This window comes from Glossina fuscipes, unplaced genomic scaffold (assembly GCF_014805625.2).
Source record: "Glossina fuscipes isolate IAEA_lab_2018 unplaced genomic scaffold, Yale_Gfus_2 27, whole genome shotgun sequence".
Classification (NCBI taxonomy): Eukaryota; Metazoa; Arthropoda; class Insecta; order Diptera; family Glossinidae; genus Glossina; species Glossina fuscipes.
Window position 1 is genome coordinate 2,169,120 of NW_023998422.1, and position 20,898 is coordinate 2,190,017.

General features: G+C 34.1%; 2 protein-coding genes across 2 annotated transcripts in view; one reads left to right on the top strand and one right to left on the bottom strand.

The window, feature by feature from the left end:
* LOC119636109 (protein Shroom) overlaps window positions 1-20,898 on the bottom strand; it is a 99,360-nt gene that overhangs the window by 18,628 nt on the left and 59,834 nt on the right. The gene's annotated exons all lie outside the window — the stretch shown is intronic.
* LOC119636110 (tigger transposable element-derived protein 1-like) lies at window positions 7,030-7,474 on the top strand. The gene has a single exon (XM_038031256.1). The coding sequence runs from the start codon at window positions 7,128-7,130 to the stop codon at window positions 7,401-7,403; it is 276 nt and encodes a 91-aa protein (XP_037887184.1). The 5' UTR covers window positions 7,030-7,127; the 3' UTR covers window positions 7,404-7,474.

The window sequence follows — 20,898 nt, forward strand, 5'->3', positions numbered from 1 at the left end:
AAAAAATGGAAATTTTCTCTTGATTTTTATACCCACAATAATAGGTGATGAAGTATGTTAAGTTGTTCGTTACGTTTGTCCTGCCCGCTGATATGAGCCGGAAGCTTTATAAATTTTAGATTCTGTTTTGTTCCAACATATGTTTAAGTGTATTTTTGAAGGTTCTTAAGCCACACAGGTCGTAGTAGTATGCTGTACCTTAGTATTTTCAATGCAATTGTGATTTTTGAACGGTCATTGCAAGCGGACAGACCTCGCAACAAATACCCTCTGAGGCCTTTAAATTTCCATTTTCCGAGGTAGTTTGTCGGAATACAGGGTCCTCTCACAAGATTTATTTATATTTTTCGCTTATTTCTAAACTCTCGCTCTTGACTTTGTTAATGGGCATGTCAAGGGTTGGACCCTTTTTTTTTTTTTATTCACTTTATACTAATTTCTCGGATCATTCACGATTACGTTTAATTCGCAGAGTTTCACAAAATTAATTTAACCTGTTGACTAGAACTTCCCGCAATACATAAAAAATGTTGCCGACCGAACGTCTAACTCACATGAACGCACGACAATCAGAGCTGGCAGACTAAAAAACGGAATCCGCCCTTTTGGCCTCTTGCCGTCAAAAGGTTGCCCTTGGCAAGCTTGCCTTGCAGATGATTTCAACTGAGATGCCCATTAACTGTCGCCAGTAACTGCACTCTTCCTACTACTTATCTAACTCATATTAGCACATCCTCCTGAACGGAAGACATAAGCAAAACAAACTGGCGACTTTGTCTCGTCACAGCGTCCTTGCAAAGAATTGTGGATCTTAAGATTCGTAAGTGTGTTCACTACAGCAACGGGATGAAGTCCGGCAATAAAGTAGACTTTTAATTGCTTAAAGCAAGCAGGGACTTACAAAATAGAGCAGCATTCAATGCATTCATCTATTTATCAGAATCATCTAAAAAAAGTTATAGACGAAAATTGTCCTAATCGGTCAATTGCTCCGCCATAATCAAAATTTCTGCAATTTCTTTTCACTTTGTCTGAATTGTTGGGTGCACTCAAGATTTGCCTGAAAACGAATATAAATTTTTTTTACTATTTTTTTTATGACTATTTTGCTGACGTTGTTTTCTATGTCTACAGCACGCCAAAGAAAAGTAAAAAAAACAAAAAAAAATTTCTAGATTTTATTTTTACGTTTTTGTCATTCTCGTCATTATACAAAATTCAATAAAATGTATTCCGTCGATGTTTCTTTTATATGAAAGTGACGTGCTATTCAATTTTAATAAATCTTCGTGTATAGCACAAGCCTTGGTAGTCTCCGAACCACGCAAACGTATATGTGTTTAGATTAACTCAAAACTGGCATTCCATTAATTTTATTCCTTTTTATTCATATCTCTATTTATGGACGAAATTTTCGAGGCAGTGTTTAAGGCACTCCTGCTATTTGATATCTGATTTAGGAAACAACAAGACAAAGGAACTACTTGACTACAATAGATTTTATTTATGGAGAAAATTAATTTTAAAAATTAATTTAATTTTTATTGACACCTTTTCATTTGAGCTTTAATATCAGAAAATTCGCAATATATGCAAACAAAACGTGACCGGAGACTAGGCGCCATTTCCCATTACAATTGTAATATTGTTATTAGAATATTATCCTATTTCCATAGGCGTCGAGCCACTAGTGAGAGCCAAATAGAGCCAAATTGTGCCAATGACTGTGATTGTCATTCTTTGGGAAGACCATAAACGTTGATGACGACAGTGCCCAACGGCAAGTATTTAAGTATTGAAAACGTATGTGGAAAAGTCGATTGCGGTCTGCCAGTGGAAAAATTGTACAACTCTTAATGAGAATTTCTCGAAAACTAACAAAAGGAATTTTTATCGCATGAAACTTTTTATTATTTTAATAAACGCAAGATTTATTCTTTGCGATTTTATTGTAGATAGTAATCAAGCTTTGATTTCTTTTCAGCAAACGATTAGTTTTTGTTTCCTTACTAATGACATTTTTCCACAGGTAATTGGTATGGGAATAAGAAATATGCGTTTAGCCTAAGACTAGCTATGTCTTACGTTACGTTAATGATCTGGCTTTATCATTCCCCACATTCTATCGGTTGCGTGCTGCCGTCATGTTAACCCATTTTGCATTTCATCTATCGAATCAATTTTGTAAAAAAAACTACGGGATACGTTTTCAGTTCAGTTCAGACGCGAAATTTTCCCTTCGATCAGGGATGAATCGAATACCGTGCACATTAAATTATACCTATCAACAAAGAAAGGTCGAAGTACCTTAATACAGTTTTGCTACTTGATTAACATAAATTTATGCTCTACAATAAATATGCCCATCAGCGGAAGCAAGAAAAAAAAATAAATAAATAAACAAATTTTACTGCGTGTTTGCCACGCAGAAATAGTGACGGAGAGCCCTCATCTCTGCTATATATGTTTTTGATTAACATACAAAAATTGCGAATAGAGCGACAAGGGAAGTTATGGTGTTTATGGATATGTATAAGTTTTTAAATTTCCGTACTCAGTTTAATAAACAACAATGGAATAGATTAATACTTACATACGAACATACAATTGCGTACAATATTGATGTAAAACATCCGCATGTCATTAGGAATGGATTAAAAAAAAAAAAAAAAAAAAATAAAGAAAAAGTAAACACAGAAACTGGTATTCAAACACAAAAGGCTGCTTTGCATTCATTTTCCGGTCAGAGCGTACGTAGCTATCCGATGCGTTTAATATATAATAATATAAACGGTATGTGAGACAGAAAGTCACGGAACTGGCAGAAATTGATTTCATTCTTGAGCTTAATATTCTTGAAGAGCGCAAATCATATTTCATGTATAAGATAAACTCTATCAGCTTTACGAGCTTTTCTTTAAAGCCATCCCATCTTCATGCCAAACTTTGTCCCTAGGTACCGCGATTCATTCAGTCACATCTTGGAAGAAATGATGTTAGGTTCTCTCACTCTTACTTTACTCGTGAACCTATTAAGCGCGGTTGTGTGGCAGCCGGATTTTCTTTTATCCGAGTAAACAGAACATATGCATCAGTGCCAAAAGTCGAAACTAGCGTCAACTTGCCTGTTTACAGAGCATAAAGTAGTGGTGCGTGCAAAGCTACGCATCACTGCTCGACAGAGCAGACATGAACTTCGGTACAGAGAATATTTGCTATCGGCAAAGTCTTCTTCTTTTTCTTTACTATTAAAAAGCATAATTAATTGAATTTATTTAGATGCATGTAACGGGAGATAACCGATATAGGAATGAATTCAATATCATCTTAAATTTGTGCGAATGTTTGTCTCAGGCAGCTAACAACTGGCACCTCCTGGAACTTTTCACTTTAGATAAAACGTGCCTGTCTATAATTTCAGGTGTCGATAATGACATTCCTTTCTACTTAAAACGCAGGTTTTTGTAAATTTGATAAAGAAAATAAAAAGAAAATAAAAAAAAAAAAAAAAAAAAAAATCGCAAAGCGATTAAAAAGTTTTTATATATGCACGCGGTTCACTCTTTAAACATATTGCTGCTAACTTTTTTTTTTTCCTTTATCTGCTAGTCTTTACTTCTCCGGCTAATTAAAATAATAAATTGACGGACGGTATGAATGTTTGCGTATTTATTCATATATACATTGTGCCTGATTATACTGGTACGCTATGTGCAAACGCATTAGTCACAACGTTTAATGATTGAATAGATGAAAAAAATTATTATTATAAGCAATTATAAGCAAAAATAATTTTAGCAGCATTACAACACTTCAAGTGTGACATAATAACGGAACTTACATTTCGATTTAAATGTAAATTTCGGTACATACGCTAAAAAAAAATGCATTTCAATTAAATTTAGATGTACTCGTCATACGTCATTCTTTTGACATTTCAACTCGTCATAAAAATATTAATGGTGAACATTTGAGTGGGCTTTTGCAACAGGCGGTAGCCTGCCAGAAGCGACAGGGACATACCAGCTGGACGCGCTGCTTTTCAATTGTGCTTCGAATTGATTGCTTGCCTCTCTTTCTTTCAATCAAGAGATGCTACACGCATGGTAGGTGCGAATGATGTAAAAAAGCCATATCACGGAAGGATGGACAGACAGATATGATTATTTGTCCTCACTCAGCTTCAGTTTCAAGAATATATATATATATATATATATTCTGTGTAGGAGCATAATTATTGATCATTGCTACGATGTTACATAACGAATAAGAAGATTGACATGCGCTCGTACTCCCTTCAAAAAAACATCATTCAATGTATTTGTAATCAAAATCACAAAAAAATATGTCAATGCTTCTTGTCCATTGCGGTTTTATGTCCTTAAAAGCAAAAGAAACAAACAAGAAGAAATTGATATAAACTACACCTTGAATTAATTTTACGGGGCAAGGTCTTTTTTTTTTTGGCGACAAATGTAGAGGAACTTTAAAATTTTAATGAGTAGAAAAAACATAACAAAAAAAATTAATCTCAACGCTCACGTAAGTATAAAATAAAAATGTAATTAAAACTTTTAATTATTGTCATCATGATTTTATAAGTTGTTACTCTTCTTTACTTCCTTCCATAAGATGTTATGCAACTTTCCTCTTTTGATTGCATTTAAAATGAAATTAGCTTCAGCGTGTTTAGCATTTTAATTTGAATGATTTTAGAGGCATTGAAGAAATACCGCGTGCATCGAGGGCTACACGTAATTGGTAATTGGTAATTGATCGTGTTTATCAATAAAAAAATATCAGAATACAATTATGCTGCGAGCATACAATATGAAAACGATATATAAATTGATATCAGTGCAGGAAGAACAAGAAAATAAAAACAAGTAAGAAAGTCATATTCGGTCGTGACCGAATTTTTTATACCCATCGCTGGTGTCCTAAATAAGGTAAACAAAAAACAAAACAATTGGAACAACTTGGAACAACAATTGTCCATGCTTTATAATATCGCTTGGATTATTTTCAAAATAAAAGTTTTTTGTCGCACAAGTTGGGTGAGCGTTGTAGGCCTGTTCTTGGCAAAGTTTCGATCATCTCCAAATTCTTTTGCAAATAATGTTTACCACAAACACTATACAGTTGGGCAGACGGACAGATGGACAGGCGGACATGCTTTGGTGCTTTTCCAATTTGAAAGTGGCCAAGAACTTATATACTTTACGGGGTTCTTAATTTGTCCTATTTGCGTGCAAGAGCTTCCAATGTTTCCGCCAAATTTAAAATCGATAGCTTCGTTTTTACGACCAGGAGAATGTTCACAACAGACATTAACGCAGACGGACAGACATATATGCTTAACTCTAGTTAAAATTTGATGCTGATCAGGAATATATATACCTTATAGGATCCCTGATGCTTCGTTCTGGGCGTTGCAAACGCTTCAACAAAATGAATATACTCCCCATCCTTCGGGTGATGGGTATAAAAAGAAAGTTTTGAAAATTTAACTCTTACTCAACTCGTACAAAATTCTTAAGTAAAAATTGACCCAATTCTTATTTTTTTTTTTATTTCTCTTTTGTCAGAGGTTTAGTAATAAATTTTTAAGTTAAAAGCCGATGATTTCATTTCGTGTATTTATAACAAAAACAACAAGAAATTCTTATCACTACATTATAATTACGTTCTTACACCTTACACCATTAGTGGTACAGATTATATTAAGTTTTCGCGGACTTATACAACACCCAAAAGGGATTACCATGGACGCAACTTTCATTATACCGATCGATTCAGCTTGAAGTCTGTCTGTCCACCTGATGTCTATCCTTTTCAATTTGGATTCCACCTGCAGATCGAAATTTTTACGATATTTTGATGATATTTAGTCCCATGACGTGCTTTAACCCGAAGAGGAGTGCTATTGAAAATGATTCCAATCGACCCAGTAACACCTTATTTTCAAAAGTCGGAATATGGGAGAAATTTGCAATGTGTTAAATTTTGTTGTGTAACAGTGTTCGTCGTCGGCTTTGGCATTTGTCCATAGCTCATGCTGAAAATTGATTCATAATATTATATTAACAAAGCAGTCAACTTGGACCACGTACATCTATTTTTTTTGGATATTACCGCATATAAGGTTTCGTAGGACATGTGAACTTGACATAAAAATTAAATGAAAGAAATTTAAACCACATTGGTCCACTCCTTCCACCTTACTCATGGAAAGATTGCCGGATTTCTTGGGGAAGCATATTAGCGACATATTATAATGGACGGCATTAGCTTGATCTTGTTATCTATTTTTGTGAATGGCTTTGAAACGGCCAAAAATTTGTCCTCGTTTAAAGCTATTAAATTCGTTTGTCATTTCGATAAAATCTTCATTGTTCAATACATGGAAACACATATGATAGATGTATTCATTAATGCATATTTTTGGGACAAAGTTTAATTTATTTTAAATATTTTAAATAATTTTTCAATTTTTCAGATAAAAATGCGGTTTTTCGGCCTTTCTTTTTTTTTTTTAGATAACAAATTAATGGTATTATCGCCATCGAATCGAGATCAATTTAAAAAATTTGCTAATTTTTAATTATCAAATTTTTTATTTATTTTTTAATTAATGAACTCATTAGTTAATTTTAATTATATTTAAATTATTATGTCATAGATATTCTATGTATTTTTTTTGTTATATTGAATTTTTAAGGTCAGTGTTATTAACTCTCCCTTTTGGAAAGCATATTCCACACATATGAGGACGGTTAGCGTTTCTTGAGTTGTAACTACTATCTAATAATCCAAAGATAGAAATAGAAATTTGATAACAAATGATTAGAGGAGTGATGAGAGGAATATCTCTCTCAGCAAGAAAGTACAAATTTTTGATTTTGACTGTACAGTCCAACCTGTTTTTGTGCGGTGTTTTTTATGCGTTCTTTTTTGTGCGATTCTTTTTGTGCGATTCTTTTTTTTGTGCGATTCTTTTTTTGTGCGGTATATGAATATCGACACATTGAATTTCGCTATCAGTATGTTAAAACCACTTCTTATAAATAAAGCTTTGCACCCACGCGCTAAAAGATATAAATTTAGCTGAACTCCCAGTGCATTTCATGGGCAATAAAATAGCATGGGTCACATCAGCTGTTTTTACAACATGGTTCAACGATTGCTTCGTACCAGAAGTTGAAAAATATATGACAGAAATGGGTGTTCCTTTTAAAGTGTTGTTAATTGTTGACAATGCACCCGGTCATCCTTGTTTAGAGCATCCTAATGTACAAGTAGTGTTTTTACCACCCAATACGACTAGCCTTATACAACCATTGGACCAGGGCATAATCGCAACTTTTAAGAAACACTATATGAAAATAACTTTCAGATCATGAAAACGGACAAGAAGAACCGGAATCTATTACAGCGGATAAAATATATGCAGGGATAAAACTTTGCAGCAAATTGGAAAAGCATTTTCTTAAAATAGATAACAATTCTCAAAGAAGTTTGAAATTCCAAAAAGAGCTTCGATTGTGTATATCTGGCTATCGCGACGTTTACAAACAGCTGACCAAACGACCGTCGTCGCAAAAACTTATCACCGCCCACATGTTAACAAAAAATAAATCAACTGTAGTATCTTCAAGTGACGAAAGCGATTACGAACCAGTTCATCGCAAAAATATGCGCGTTTTGAACTACGACGAGTAGTATTGAATTGTGTACATTTTGAAAATTTCTCCTTGTTTAAAATTAGAAATTAAAATTTTTTTAAATGTTTCAATGTGTAATTTAATTATTTATTTTGTTTGGAAAGCACTTTCTTGCGATTTCGTGAAGCTTTGACATATTTTCTAAGTGAGACTTTTTTTATGCGGTCCCTCTCTACCGCATAAAAACAGGTTGGACTGTACTTATAAAGGCATTTACGGTACGCAGAAGGGGAATATGAAAATATTGTAAAAAAAAGATTGTCCCTGAAATAGATAAGCGTGCCTGGTTTGCCAATGCGTCTTTGATTCGTTGCGCTGGCGTAACTTGGAATGGATTTATCAAAGATTAGGTTTTTCAATGGGCAAATGTCTATGTAAAATGCATATCAATGATATGCTACGGTATTTACTCGATTCTTAAAAGACTTTTCAAAAATTTAATCAGATCTTTATATATGAATTCGGTTTGACGCTAAGATCATGATTAAAAAAACATACGTCTGAGGAAATTTATTATATAGAGAAAGAAAGAATTGCGCCAATGACTGTTGAAATTTACGTCGAATTTTTCTAAACATTTTTATTTAATATTTTGTAACTATTTGTCTACAAAAAAAAAAAACCGTTCAATAATAAACAAAAGCAAAAAGAAAACTATATACGGCTGTGACCGAATCTATTATGCCCGTAACCGTTATCCTGAAATAGGGGCAAAAGGTGAATTTCCATAGTCCGTAATATTGCCATATATGGCCATTTGATAGATAAAATCCGAAAGCGCTGGGCAACCTTGACAATAAAATGCATGTCATGTTTACGGTCGATTTATCTAATGCAACGCAGGCATGTCTATGGTTTGTTCGCTTTCCTCAAAAGAATCATTTCACTTGCAACAAAATGATGATGAAATGCTGCAAGCCTTTAACATCGAAGCGGTCAGACACACCACAGGCAGCCATGATGAATGAATGTTAAACAAACAAATTAGTTTTAAATCACTTGCGTAAGACTTGGATAAGGTTTAAACTCGATGTAATTGGGTGCCTCATTATTAGCGAATTGCTACTGACACGCAACGAAATCGATGTTTGAAGCAATTATTGATGACCAAAGTGCAAATTAAAAAAAGTTACCATCAAGGAAATGATAAATTTTTATAAGCAATAAAAAAAATCTTAAAATTTAAATGGAAAGAATTTAAGATTCGTCTTAAACCGACGACTCTCTGCCTCTGCCTCTGTCTTTTTTTTTTTTTTTTTTGATAGGGAAATAATACGTTTTGCCTTTTTATTCTATTTGTTTTTTTTTTTTTTTTTAATGCGGAATTCAGTGTTTTTCGCTGTTACTTTATTACTGAAGCGTGGGAAAGCTACAAAAATTAACAAAAAATTCTTTTGTTTACTTGAAAATGCTAAATGGAAAAAAAGAGACAAGAAAATTAAAAAAAAAAAAACAAAAAAAAAGAAAACAATACGAAAGAAATTATTATCAGCTTGAAGCGAATATTTTATTCATCACTTGTTACTGTTTTTTTTTTTTGCAAATAAAAAAAATAAAACTAGATTATGTTAAGCCTTCTGCTAAATGAGTATAATAGCAAGCATATTAGGTAAAGCGGGCTCCTAAGTAGAATATAGTAAAACGAAATTAAGCAACTTGCTTGAATACTAAATATATTCGACGAATTTTATTACACAAAACCGTTATTAGTTAACTCAAAATATGTCTTAAGGGACCCGGGGTGGAGCATGCTTTGGTCGAAGATAATTATGCCGAAGACAACGCATCAGAACGCTTGGAACTTCAACATCATTCATTCAATGCTTGCTATTCTAACGCAAATGTTTGCATCAAACTTTTTTTACTGTGGACCGATGGATAAGCGGTATTAACTTCAGCTAATTAACCTGCTTTCATTCAAAATTACTCATAATAATCTATGCTGCAGCCTATTGGCAGCACTGGTGACTCTTTGTCTAGATTTCATGTCAGTGTATAAACAAAAGTTTTATCTCAAATTTATTCACTATTACACGGTTGACACGAAATTCAATAGTAGCTACCTACCTAACTGGTTGCATGTCAGTAAATTCTACAGTGCTAGTGTACTTTCATTCTTCTCACGGGTTTAAAAATTCAGGCGAGGTAAACGTTGATGGTTGCAAGCAAAATGTCAAGGAATTCCTTTGAATCCTTCCTAGCGAATTTAGACTAGGAATCCAAGCACAGTGTCAAGAAATTCCTTCTTCTTCGATCTTCATTTCTTCTAGAAGTATATGTCGTCTCAGAATGGATGCTTCACAAGTGCAGCTTAACAATTAAGAGCAGCGAAAAGCTGAGGTCAGCCTTCGGTATATACGTTTTGAAAAAAGCCGTTGCTTGTTACATGTGTTTATTTATTATGGAGGAAGAAAAAATCATTCGATTTTTTACTGCCAACTACTCAGAACGCTGTTATGACGGTCGTTAATTCTTAAGAAATCTTCAACTATTTGTTTTGTTTTTTTTTACAGTTTATTAAGAACAAAAAAAACACACTACGTGTTTTTTAGAGTTTTTTTTTTCTTTTTGTTTTAAATACATAGATACATTTCAAAATCTTAAATAGCTTTTTCGATCATATTACACAAAGGCCACCGACCACATTTCCATGGAGCCTTATAGGGTAGCTAACAATAAAGTGTTTTTGTTCTCTTTTGTTCCTGGCGTAAATGTCATAATAATGACATAAATGTCAATAACTATCTGATTTTTCGAAAAAGAAAAAAAATAAATATATATATATATATATATATAAATATATATATGTAGATATATATGTATGTATACATATGTATGTATGTATGTATAAACAAAGTACAGTATATTCATTGTTGTTTCTAAATAAAATATGTGCATAATCAAGATTATGTTACGCTCTAGTTATGTTTGTATGTATGATTATATATTTGTATGTGGAAAGAATGTAACAAACTCGATTACAATATTCTATTAAAGATAACGTCACTACTGTTTATCTAATATTTGCAAACGTAGTGTAGTCCATGTTTTTATTTTTATTTTTATTTTTTTTTTTTTTTGTCAAAATTTTGTTACAAGTTGCTCTGACCTACTAATATGGAAACCAATCGAGCTGCACTTGAGAAAGTATCAGATTGCGAAGGCGGCAAATACGAAAGGATTTTAATTTCTAGTGCTTAAGAGCTGACATCAACATACATGAAGCTAGCCGGGAAGTTTATCTACGCTTTAAACTTAATACTTTCGAGAAAGTATTAGAAGAAAGGGTTAACTATTATTCTGCTCATTGCAGCGTTTATAATAGCAAATATATATATATATATATATATATGCGTATATAAATATTACATATAGGACGAGGAGAGAAAACACATGAGCACTGTGGCCTAGCGAATGTGACACAAATCATGACTTTGGAATCCAGTAGAGGGCGGTAAAGAACTACGAGGAGAGAGTCATAAGAAGTTTCCCAAGACGACTAAAAGCGAAACCTCGAAAGACTTCTGTATGACTACAAAGAGATTCCAAAAGGCAAGTTAATTATGCAATAGGTTTACATGTTGAAGACTTTAGGATCATGTCCGTAGTTTTACTCCTTCCTTTTCCCTTCGTGCAAATTGACTATGTTGACACGTACGGAGAAGGGACTGGTCACATAAAAAAAAAGTAATAAAAAAGCCTAAATTAAGAAAGAAACAAAAAATTATTGGTAAGTGATGAGAAGTTCTAAACGAACGAAGGCCAGGCCTGTCCGGCTGTTTGTGTCGATGTGGCAAGTATTCTCGTCATTACAAGAATTGGCTTGAAATTTGGGGGATAAATTAAAAGTTCTTGTAAGCAGGTTAATATTTGCAATCGCTGAAATTTTTCAAAGGGCAAGCCTACAATGGAACATAAAGCATAAAAAACCAAATAGATTTTTCACATTTTCAAGTTTATTCATAAACAAGGATAGACGCGAAGATATTGATATCTGCGAGCTTACGGTACCTGTACAAATTTGCAAAAAATATAACGCAATATTATAGAATAACGTAACGATTATTTTTCTTCTTCTTTATAGCCTACACGACTTGTGGTACAGGCTTTGTTAACATGCAGTGCGGACGTGTATAACATGCAGTAAGACTTAAGATAGACTTAGCTTTCGTTATACCAATCGATTGAACATTATTTTCCAAATCGATGTAAGTCTGTCTGTCGGTCTGTCCACCTGATGTTTGTCCATGTAGTTTTGTGTTTAATTTTTTGTGTTTAATTAAATACTACAAGAATAGGAAAAACAAGTTGTTCAAAAAATTTTCGAAAAGTGGTTCTTCTTTCGACTATTTCGCGTACTCTGTTGCAAGGCATAAATTTAATTCCCTCAACCGCCAATACTACTGCAGATACCTTCAGTTTGTTAAATCCTCCTTGTTTGCTAACCCTAAATACTTTTTTAAGTTCGTTAATTCCAAAAGAAAAATCTCCATAAACCCGTCGTTTGTGTCTTTTAATGGCTCCGAGTCCTCGGATGATTTTGAATCCTCAAATCTCTTTGCGGAATACTTCCGACAGAACTTTTCAACTGCCAATTTTGATTTATCGGAAAATTATCCATATTCGATTTCTAATTCGGTTTCAATTCCTAACTTTGTTATATCGGAAAATGACGTTTTTGAAGGATTGAACTCTCTGAAATATAATTGTTCGCCTGGACCCGATGGCATCCCCTCATGTGTACTTATATCTTGTGCTGGCGAGCTTTGTGATGTTATCTCAAAGATTTTTAATAAGTCTTTGAATTTAGGTGTTTTCCCTTTGTGTTGGAAGACTTCTTTCCTTATTCCTATTCACAAAAGTGGTAGTAGGCAACTTGTAGAGAACTACAGAGGCATCGCCAAGTTGAGTGTCTTACCTAAACTGTTCGAGCGAATTGTGGCTCAGCATATAGCCTTTTCCATGAAATTGTATATTTCTCCTTTCCAGCACGGTTTTCGAAAGGGAAGATCTACGGTGACCAATCTGTTGGAGTTTACTTCTCATGTTTTCAAGGCTTTTTCTAGTGGTTCTCGCACTGATGTCATTTACACCGACTTTAGCAAGGCGTTTGATATGGTTAATCACAGACTTCTTAGATTTAAAATCCAGACCTCTGGCTTTCCTCTCTTCTTAGTTGAATGGTTAAGCTCTTATCTGTATGGTAGATCATTCAGGGTTTTGTTTAACCTCATTACCTCGGATGAATTTCCCGTGACGTCTGGCGTACCTCAAGGTAGCCACTTGGGACCTATTTTATTTAATCTTTACATCAATGATTTGCCCTCCGTGATTAAATTCAGTAAGATTTTAATGTATGCTGATGATGTGAAACTGTTTACTTCTTTTTCCGTAGAATCGCAATCACATCATCTTCAAAGTGATTTGAACAATTTGGTTGCATGGTGCTCCCTCAATCTTCTGAAGCTAAATCTAAATAAATGTAAGAAGCTTTCTTTCTTAAGAAGGAAGTCGTTTAGTACCCAATACTTCATTGATTCGCACAGGTTGGAAGACGTCGATTCGTTCATTGATTTAGGCGTTCTATTCGATTATAGGTTACGTTTCAATTTGCATATTGAGTCCTCGTTAAGCAAAGCTAGGTCCGCTCTTGGTTTTATAAAGAGGTGGTCCAAAGAGCTTGATGATCCTTATATTACTAAAAGGCTTTACACGTGTTTGGTTAGACCTATTCTTGAGTATGCCTCTGTTGTGTGGTCTCCTTCATATAGATGCTACGTAGGTTCAATTGAATCTATACAAAAGCAATTCTTGCTGTTTGCCCTTAGGAATTTGGGTTGGGACCCGATTTCCCCTCTTCCACCCTATGAAAATAGGTTGCTTCTGTTATCCTTACCGTCACTCGAGAAACGTAGATTTGTTCTTGGGGTTTCCTTCCTAATCAAATTAATAAATGGTGCAATTGATTCGCCCGCATTACTTCGTGAGATTTGCTTTAATGTCCCTAACCGCTTCTCTAGGCACTTTATGTTGATAAAGCTTAGTCAATGCAAATATAACTTTGAACTGTTTAACCCGCTCAGAGTTGTTTGCAAGAACCTAAATGATGTCTATCATCTATTCTCATTAACGGACTCTTTAAAGTCCATTAAAGCAATTTTGCTCAACAAGCGCGATTTACCTATGTCGTACTTAAACTGATTTAACCTTAGATTTTGTCATTATGAGTCGAAAATTAATTTGTTGTTAACAATTATCGGTTGCCAAGCTTATGCATGTTTGCGATGGCTTAGGGGTTCACTTGCAATTTGGTCCTGTATCGGTTGTGGGTGTGGCTCTATGCTAATTGTGTACATGCTTTTTTTTTTTTTCTTTTTTTTTCCTCCTTATTTGTTTTATTGTACTTATACTAAGTTTTATTATTAAATAATTTAAGATTTACTTAAGAGTCAATTGAACTCGACTGCTATTTTGTTTTAGTTGAGTTTCTTGTATAAGTGGAATAAATAAATAAATAAATAAATAAATAAATAAAAAAGCGTTATCAGAATTAAGCTATAGATCGCAATTTTTGAGATATTTTGATGAAATTTGGTACAGTGACGTGTTTTGACGCAAGGACGAAGACTATTGGATATGGTTCGGAGCGGTCCTCTTTTTTAAGCACTCCCCATATAATGCCCTATTCTGAATTGTAATTTTCAAAATTTCTCGGCAATAGCGGCTAAATTGGTACGAAAACTTCAGACGGGCTGGGGTAATTTTTCTCTGAAGAGAGAGAGAGAGAGAGGGCAATATAACGAAAACTGAAGTTCTCACGACAAAAAGGTCTAATTTTCAGTGCTTCATGATGGAAATCATATCGTAATATTAATTTAAGATAAAAAAATTAACTGTATCAAGTTTGGGTCATTTCGACTAATTTTTTGGATTCTGCCCCAAGTAAGGATTTTTACGAAAATTGATGCTTTGTAGAGCAGAAAAGTCAAAGTTTTATTATGTGGTGATGAAAATTGACCCATAAGAGCAATTTCATACAAAACTAAGAATTGTTTTAAACAATGATGTGACAATGGGTATTTAATAATCGGCCTTACCCGACTATAATGTTCTTAGTTGTTTACTTCTACTTTTAAAATGAAGAAGAAACTTGGCCACGCTCTAATATAATTTTCTTCCTTTTCACGAATGGGAAAAGTTATCTTGTCTTGGCCTAGATGCCAACATTCGCAGATCTTATTGCAACGCGGACTCTTAAATTTTTCATATATAGAACAGATTCATATATAGGCCAATGTTAAAACCAATGTCTTACTGATTTGATTGAAAATTTTGATCGCTTTGAAATTTCGGAAAAAAAGAAAAGATAGAAATAATTGAAATTTTGCAACAAAATCTAATGCATTCTTGCATCGTTTCATTTACTACATTATTTCGTACATAGTACATACCGTTCATATTACATCAACTTAATCAGAAGATTTAGTTTACTGATGATTTCGTTTCGATCATAAATGTAATCTGGTTTTGATCAAATTAACGTAAATAAATGTAATTAGATTAGATTTCAAGTCTACGGAGACAAAGCTAGAGCAAAACTGCTAACTAGTTTTTCTATTTGAAAAGAAATGATATTAAGCTCATGGTGTAGTGTAATAAAGTCATCAATTGCAACGCAAGCTCACCTATTCATTTAATTTTTGCTTATGTTATATATATATATAGACTCGCGTAAATAGTTGCACTTAATTGGTTTTCAATTAATATTTCTATATATGTATGCACGCATTGTATGCTTGCACGCACGTAAGCACACATATATATGCACATATGTAGTCAAGGTCATTTTAATTTCAATTTAATGCATATTCTTTACGTATACATATATGTATAAAAAGCATTGCAAATATTTCTTGTAAAACATTCCTATTACAACTAACTATTGCACTGCTCTTGTACAGTTGTAGTTGCTATTGGTAACGTTAGCCATTTACGTATCTGTTGCAAGCGGGCTTGCTGCTGTTTTAACTGCAGTTTGCCAGTCATTCTGTGGATATTTTCTTTTGCGTCTGTACTTCTGAGGTTTCGTGTTCAATGCGATTTGCTTTTCTTTTTCTTTTCATTTTTCTCTTCAGTTTTGTTTTCTTTTTCTTTTTTTTTTATGGGCTTGATGTCATTACGATCTTGGTTTATTTGTATGCGCACGTAAAAACGTAAAGAAAGCAAATGCATGTATGGGTTAAGTGGGGAGTTCGGGCAGATGTTAAATAAGATTTGCTTTTCGTTAATGTTCAGCATTTTGCTATCGTAGACTCTCAACTCAAGGCGAGCCATATACTTTATGCATTTTTTTTTCTCATTTTTCCTTTTGTTTTTTCTTTGCTTTGTTTTCTCAGCCAAACCCATCTTCCGAAGAAAATTTATGCGTCATTTCCTACGGGAATCAATTTAAATGTTGTTGACCATTCATTCCTTCTCATCTTCTCTTATTTTGAAAAAAAAAAAAGGTTTGCATTGTAAACAATTGTTTAGTTTTTCTTCTTCTCCTTCTTTTTCTTTCTTTTTTACTAATGTTATCATTTTTGCTTTTCCGTAAACGTGCACACAATAGATCCAACCATCGATCGAATATTCGATCTTTGTATAGAAATGCTTGTGCATTGTAAATAAAGCGCCTTAGTAAGCAACAGATAAAGGTAAAGCATTTTTGTTCAAAAAAAAAAAATAAAAAAAAATAAATAAATAGATAAATAAAAATTGAGAGTCTTCACCTCTTATATTATTATTATTTTTATTATAATTTGTTTAGACTAAAGGAATAAATTCTAGGACTAGAAGATATAGGATGAGCACTAGCAACCACGACTAGTGGCTGACTAGATGGCTAGTCTGGCTGCTTTAACAAAGTTAAATGCTTTGTTCATATTATTATGCTCTCCAGGTACTTGCAAGGCATCCCTAAGATTAGAAGCTCCAAAAATTAGAGTTCGAATTGGGAAAGAGTTCGACATTCTCAAAGCAAGACCTTATTCGCAATTTCACGCTACAGAAGTAGATTTCTTAAGTATCCATTGGCATGCTGCAATCATATGCCAAATGGCGGACACTTGTGAATTCTTTACGTTGACTGTATACATCGATGAAACGTGATTAGCATCAAATTGCGCGTAGTGTGGATGGTACAATTGTCGCTTTATTTTTTGGGGAGCGAAACTGTGGAATCCGTTTGGGTGACCATAGACGTACCGAAATTTTCACCTGATCACCCTATAAACATTGACTGTTGCTCTTATGACTGCCACTTCCGAGGAATGCACATTTAATGGCAAAGAAGGGTTTAACGCTTGCTATCTGTAATGCAATCTGGCGACGGATTTTGCTCTTGAAAGCGTGAGAGGGCTCTCTTTTCTAATGAAAGACTTCGCTTTTGGTTTTGTTTTGCGGATGGCAGTTGATTGTATGGTGTGCGATGAAAACCTTTGAAGCATTATTTCCTTGGGGAAAGGAGAGTGTTTGGATGGTCTTCCGGGACATGTGGCGTGGTTCAAAGTCGTGAGGGGCTCCGACGGCATATAGCGAGACATCACCCAAAGCTGTGTAGCAAGACGTAAGTTCCGCAAGAGCGACAAGTCATGAAGTGCGTGTCCCCGAGGTCAGGTAGTCCAAAAGTGGGAATGCTCCTGGTACGAATATGCACTATCCATCTGACTATCGGGATGAATGCCTTCTAATATGACTGTTGGGTACGGGCCTTCGGAGGGTATCATGGTGGCTGTCGTTACCCCGAAATTTCGTGGCGAACTAACCAAGAGGTATTTACAGAGACCTCGACGAATACCAATAAGCAAAAAAAAAGGCTTGCGCCCATTCTTTATTTCGGCATCTCAGCAGTAGTAGGGCCCCCTTCAATGGGGATTGTCCTCCTCCTTGGGGGCGTCGGTAATCGCTTGTCAAGATAGCTCATATGCCATCGTGTGGGGTTAGGCCTTCAAAGTAGAAACCCACATGAGAACCCATATAAGAAATGTGGATCTGCCTAATCGTTTTGTCAATTTATAATAAATCCCTATTGAGCGATTATTCTAAATTACTCGCAATATTTTCATTAAAAATAGTATAAGTTTTGGGTATAAAATGTAAAACTTCGACAAAACTTTTAAGAAAAAATTGCAAGTAATCAGAAAATATTGATCATAAAAGAGTAAGAAAGGTATGTAGGGCCTTTCTGGCTTCTGCTGTACAAAAAATTCCTATATTTAACCTACTGGGAAAATCCCTTTTATCGTCATACTATATATAACACTGTTTTGTTTAAGTGACAACAGGAAACTATCCCTGCAATGTTTAATGTAAGGGCGTCGGTTACAAGTCGCAATATTAGCTTAAATATCTATATTTCGTATGAAGATGAGATAAAATTGCTTCTTTCGATCGCAAAAAGTGAAGGAGAACGCGATGTTTGAAGCGGCTTTCGTAGACTGCGTCAATGAGCGCTATTTTCAAAGTTATTAATTAGACACTAATGTATGTAAATGTAATCAAAGCTGCGATTACGGCAAAAGTGAAGTTCCACAACCCGTTATCGGATGAAATCGACTATGGTAAATGAGCGGCATTGGTGTAATATAAAAGTAGATAAGATAACACCAAGGCTTCATTCGCACATCCTGGAATTTTTTATGAAACTATCATAAAAAAACTTAATGGATTGCAAACAGGCAGAAATGCAATCCTCAAAGAATTGCTTCGATCGCGATAACATTGTGAGAAAAATGGATATTATGTTCGCCAACACTTGAATATATATTCGATAATATTGCGCTTATATGTGAAAAATACCACTAATTTTGAGATACCGATGGTTTCAGAAAGAGAAGTTGCCAAATCAGTCACGTAATTAGTAAATTATTACGCAAGCAATTCGTTTATAAAATCAAGTAGAATTATATTCATTGTTGAATCGAAAAATTTAATCGATAATAAATTCAATATTTTATCACATCTCGACTTGTGATGAAAAGATTTGCGTCATTCAACAGCATGATGAATATTTGTTTACCATAACCACAACTACATTATTCGACGTCGCGCAACGATTTACAAACGCTTTCTTGAACGAATTGTCAACTCAAAGTTATCTGTTATCTGTTATGATATTCTTGAATATTGGTGCAAACTCAACACCTTAGCTAATATATTATATCGCAATATGCTACTCCGCGAATGAAATTCGTGTGATCGAAAACCGGGAGCCGACGAAATGTCAATCATTTTTACTTTCGCTAAGCGAAAGTTATTTACCAGTTAACCACTTTGAGGAGAGATATTTGCTCAATCAAAAGATCAACTGAAGAACATTGCTACATATATATATATATATATATATATATATATATATATATAGGTGTTCTTTTAATCTCAGATTGCATCGATTGATAAGTGCCCTGATTTCAAAATACGTCAACATAACTAACTTGGTTTAAGATATATTAGTACATTCTTATACACCGTCAACGGAATGCTGATAGCGTTGCGTTACGTCACTTTGCATATCATTTAAATGCAATAGATATCATATGAAGAAAAAGTGAATGCAGCAAATATTTGAAAAAAACAACAAAACAAGAGGGTAACATACCTAGTTTAATATATATACAAATAGATACATACGCACACACGAACTTGAATATACACCTCATGTCAAGCTGAACAAGTTTTCATGTTAAAACTAAAACTTGTGTCTCATATAACATGTTCTTATCACATGGCTTTATACCTACACGCTGGTATATTAATTTACTTGTTTCAGTTTCTAGGTACAGACATACATATTGAAGGGTATATATGTTCACATATTAGTACATATAGGATAAGGATTTTAAGTAGTCTAAGGGAACTAAGTATGTGTAACCGTGCACGCACGTGCACGGCACGTAAATGTACCATATAAACATACCCCAGCAGTTTCGATCACAAGAGATTTTTAGTTGAAAGGCGGACAACTTTAGATGTACAGACGATTTATTAAATGGGTAATGGGAAGTTGAATTTATTTAGAAAATTACGCGGAATATTTAAAGATCAAGGATATGAGATTTCCGATTTAGTCACTCGTTTTTCTTTAATAAAACTTCCATGTTGGCTTAGCCGCCCTTATATACCCACCGCTAACTTACACTAGCCACAATCGTTATGATAGGCGTACAGTTTCCAAACAAATTTGAATTTTGTCGAATGTATTCGCAATGCCCGCAATTTATAGATTACATCCTGATCTCGTTGATACGTAATTTGTAGAACGTCCTTTGGGGATATATATATATATATATATACATATACATATACTTACATACTTGAGTTTGTTTTGGTATTTATTATGGCACGAATCGGATTTTAAATTATTTTAAAAAGTGTGCGGCAGCGATCAATTTGGAGACGTTTGTACCTTTGGCGTGTGTCTAGTCTACTGAAATCAATAACAACAACAATGTTTCACAATATAAGTGTATGGAGAAGAAACATGTACGACACCCCGCTCAGTTAAGCAATAGCTTCTTCTAGTTCCTGGACTACGACTCAAAGATTTTGCCAGAGTGCTAGATTTGGTCTTCAAATTTTCTATTAGTGAGATGTTGCCAAGTCCCATAAAAATATGAGCCCATCGTTTTTCAAATATCGTATATTATATCGTATATTAATCGGCGAATAAACTATGATTCCTATTCATACATAACAGATATTATAGATTATTATTAATTCCCGGACTTATATTTAAATGTAGTCTCTAACGGAAAATTCTTTTTTTTTTGTTTTTTTTTTTTTGAAAGCAATGGCTTCACAAGTTCATGTCATTTCAGTAATTTTTTCACAAGTTAAAATAGGTTTAGTGGCACTACTTTCGTTGTTTCTAAAGCAAAAGAAGAATTCTAAGTTCGTGCTTTGATTATACGTTACTTCAAATTAAATTTTGAATAGTGCTGTGGCAACTCTTATTCGCTAACCTTGCAACATCAGCCGAATGCTCAAAGTGAAGCAACGGCTAATGTCTTAAAAAGTAAAAGGGAGTATACAAAAACTGTTTACCAAAGAGTTAGGGCTTTCATTGGTTGCGGAAAGAGAGCGTGAGTATGAATGTCTTCTTCATTCGAAGCATCGCTTTAAGCTCTTTAAGCAC

Bases quoted from the DNA above. Each gene is read 5' to 3' on its own strand.
- LOC119636110 (XM_038031256.1), top strand. From the start codon at position 7,128: ATGGGCAATAAAATAGCATGGGTCACATCAGCTGTTTTTACAACATGG.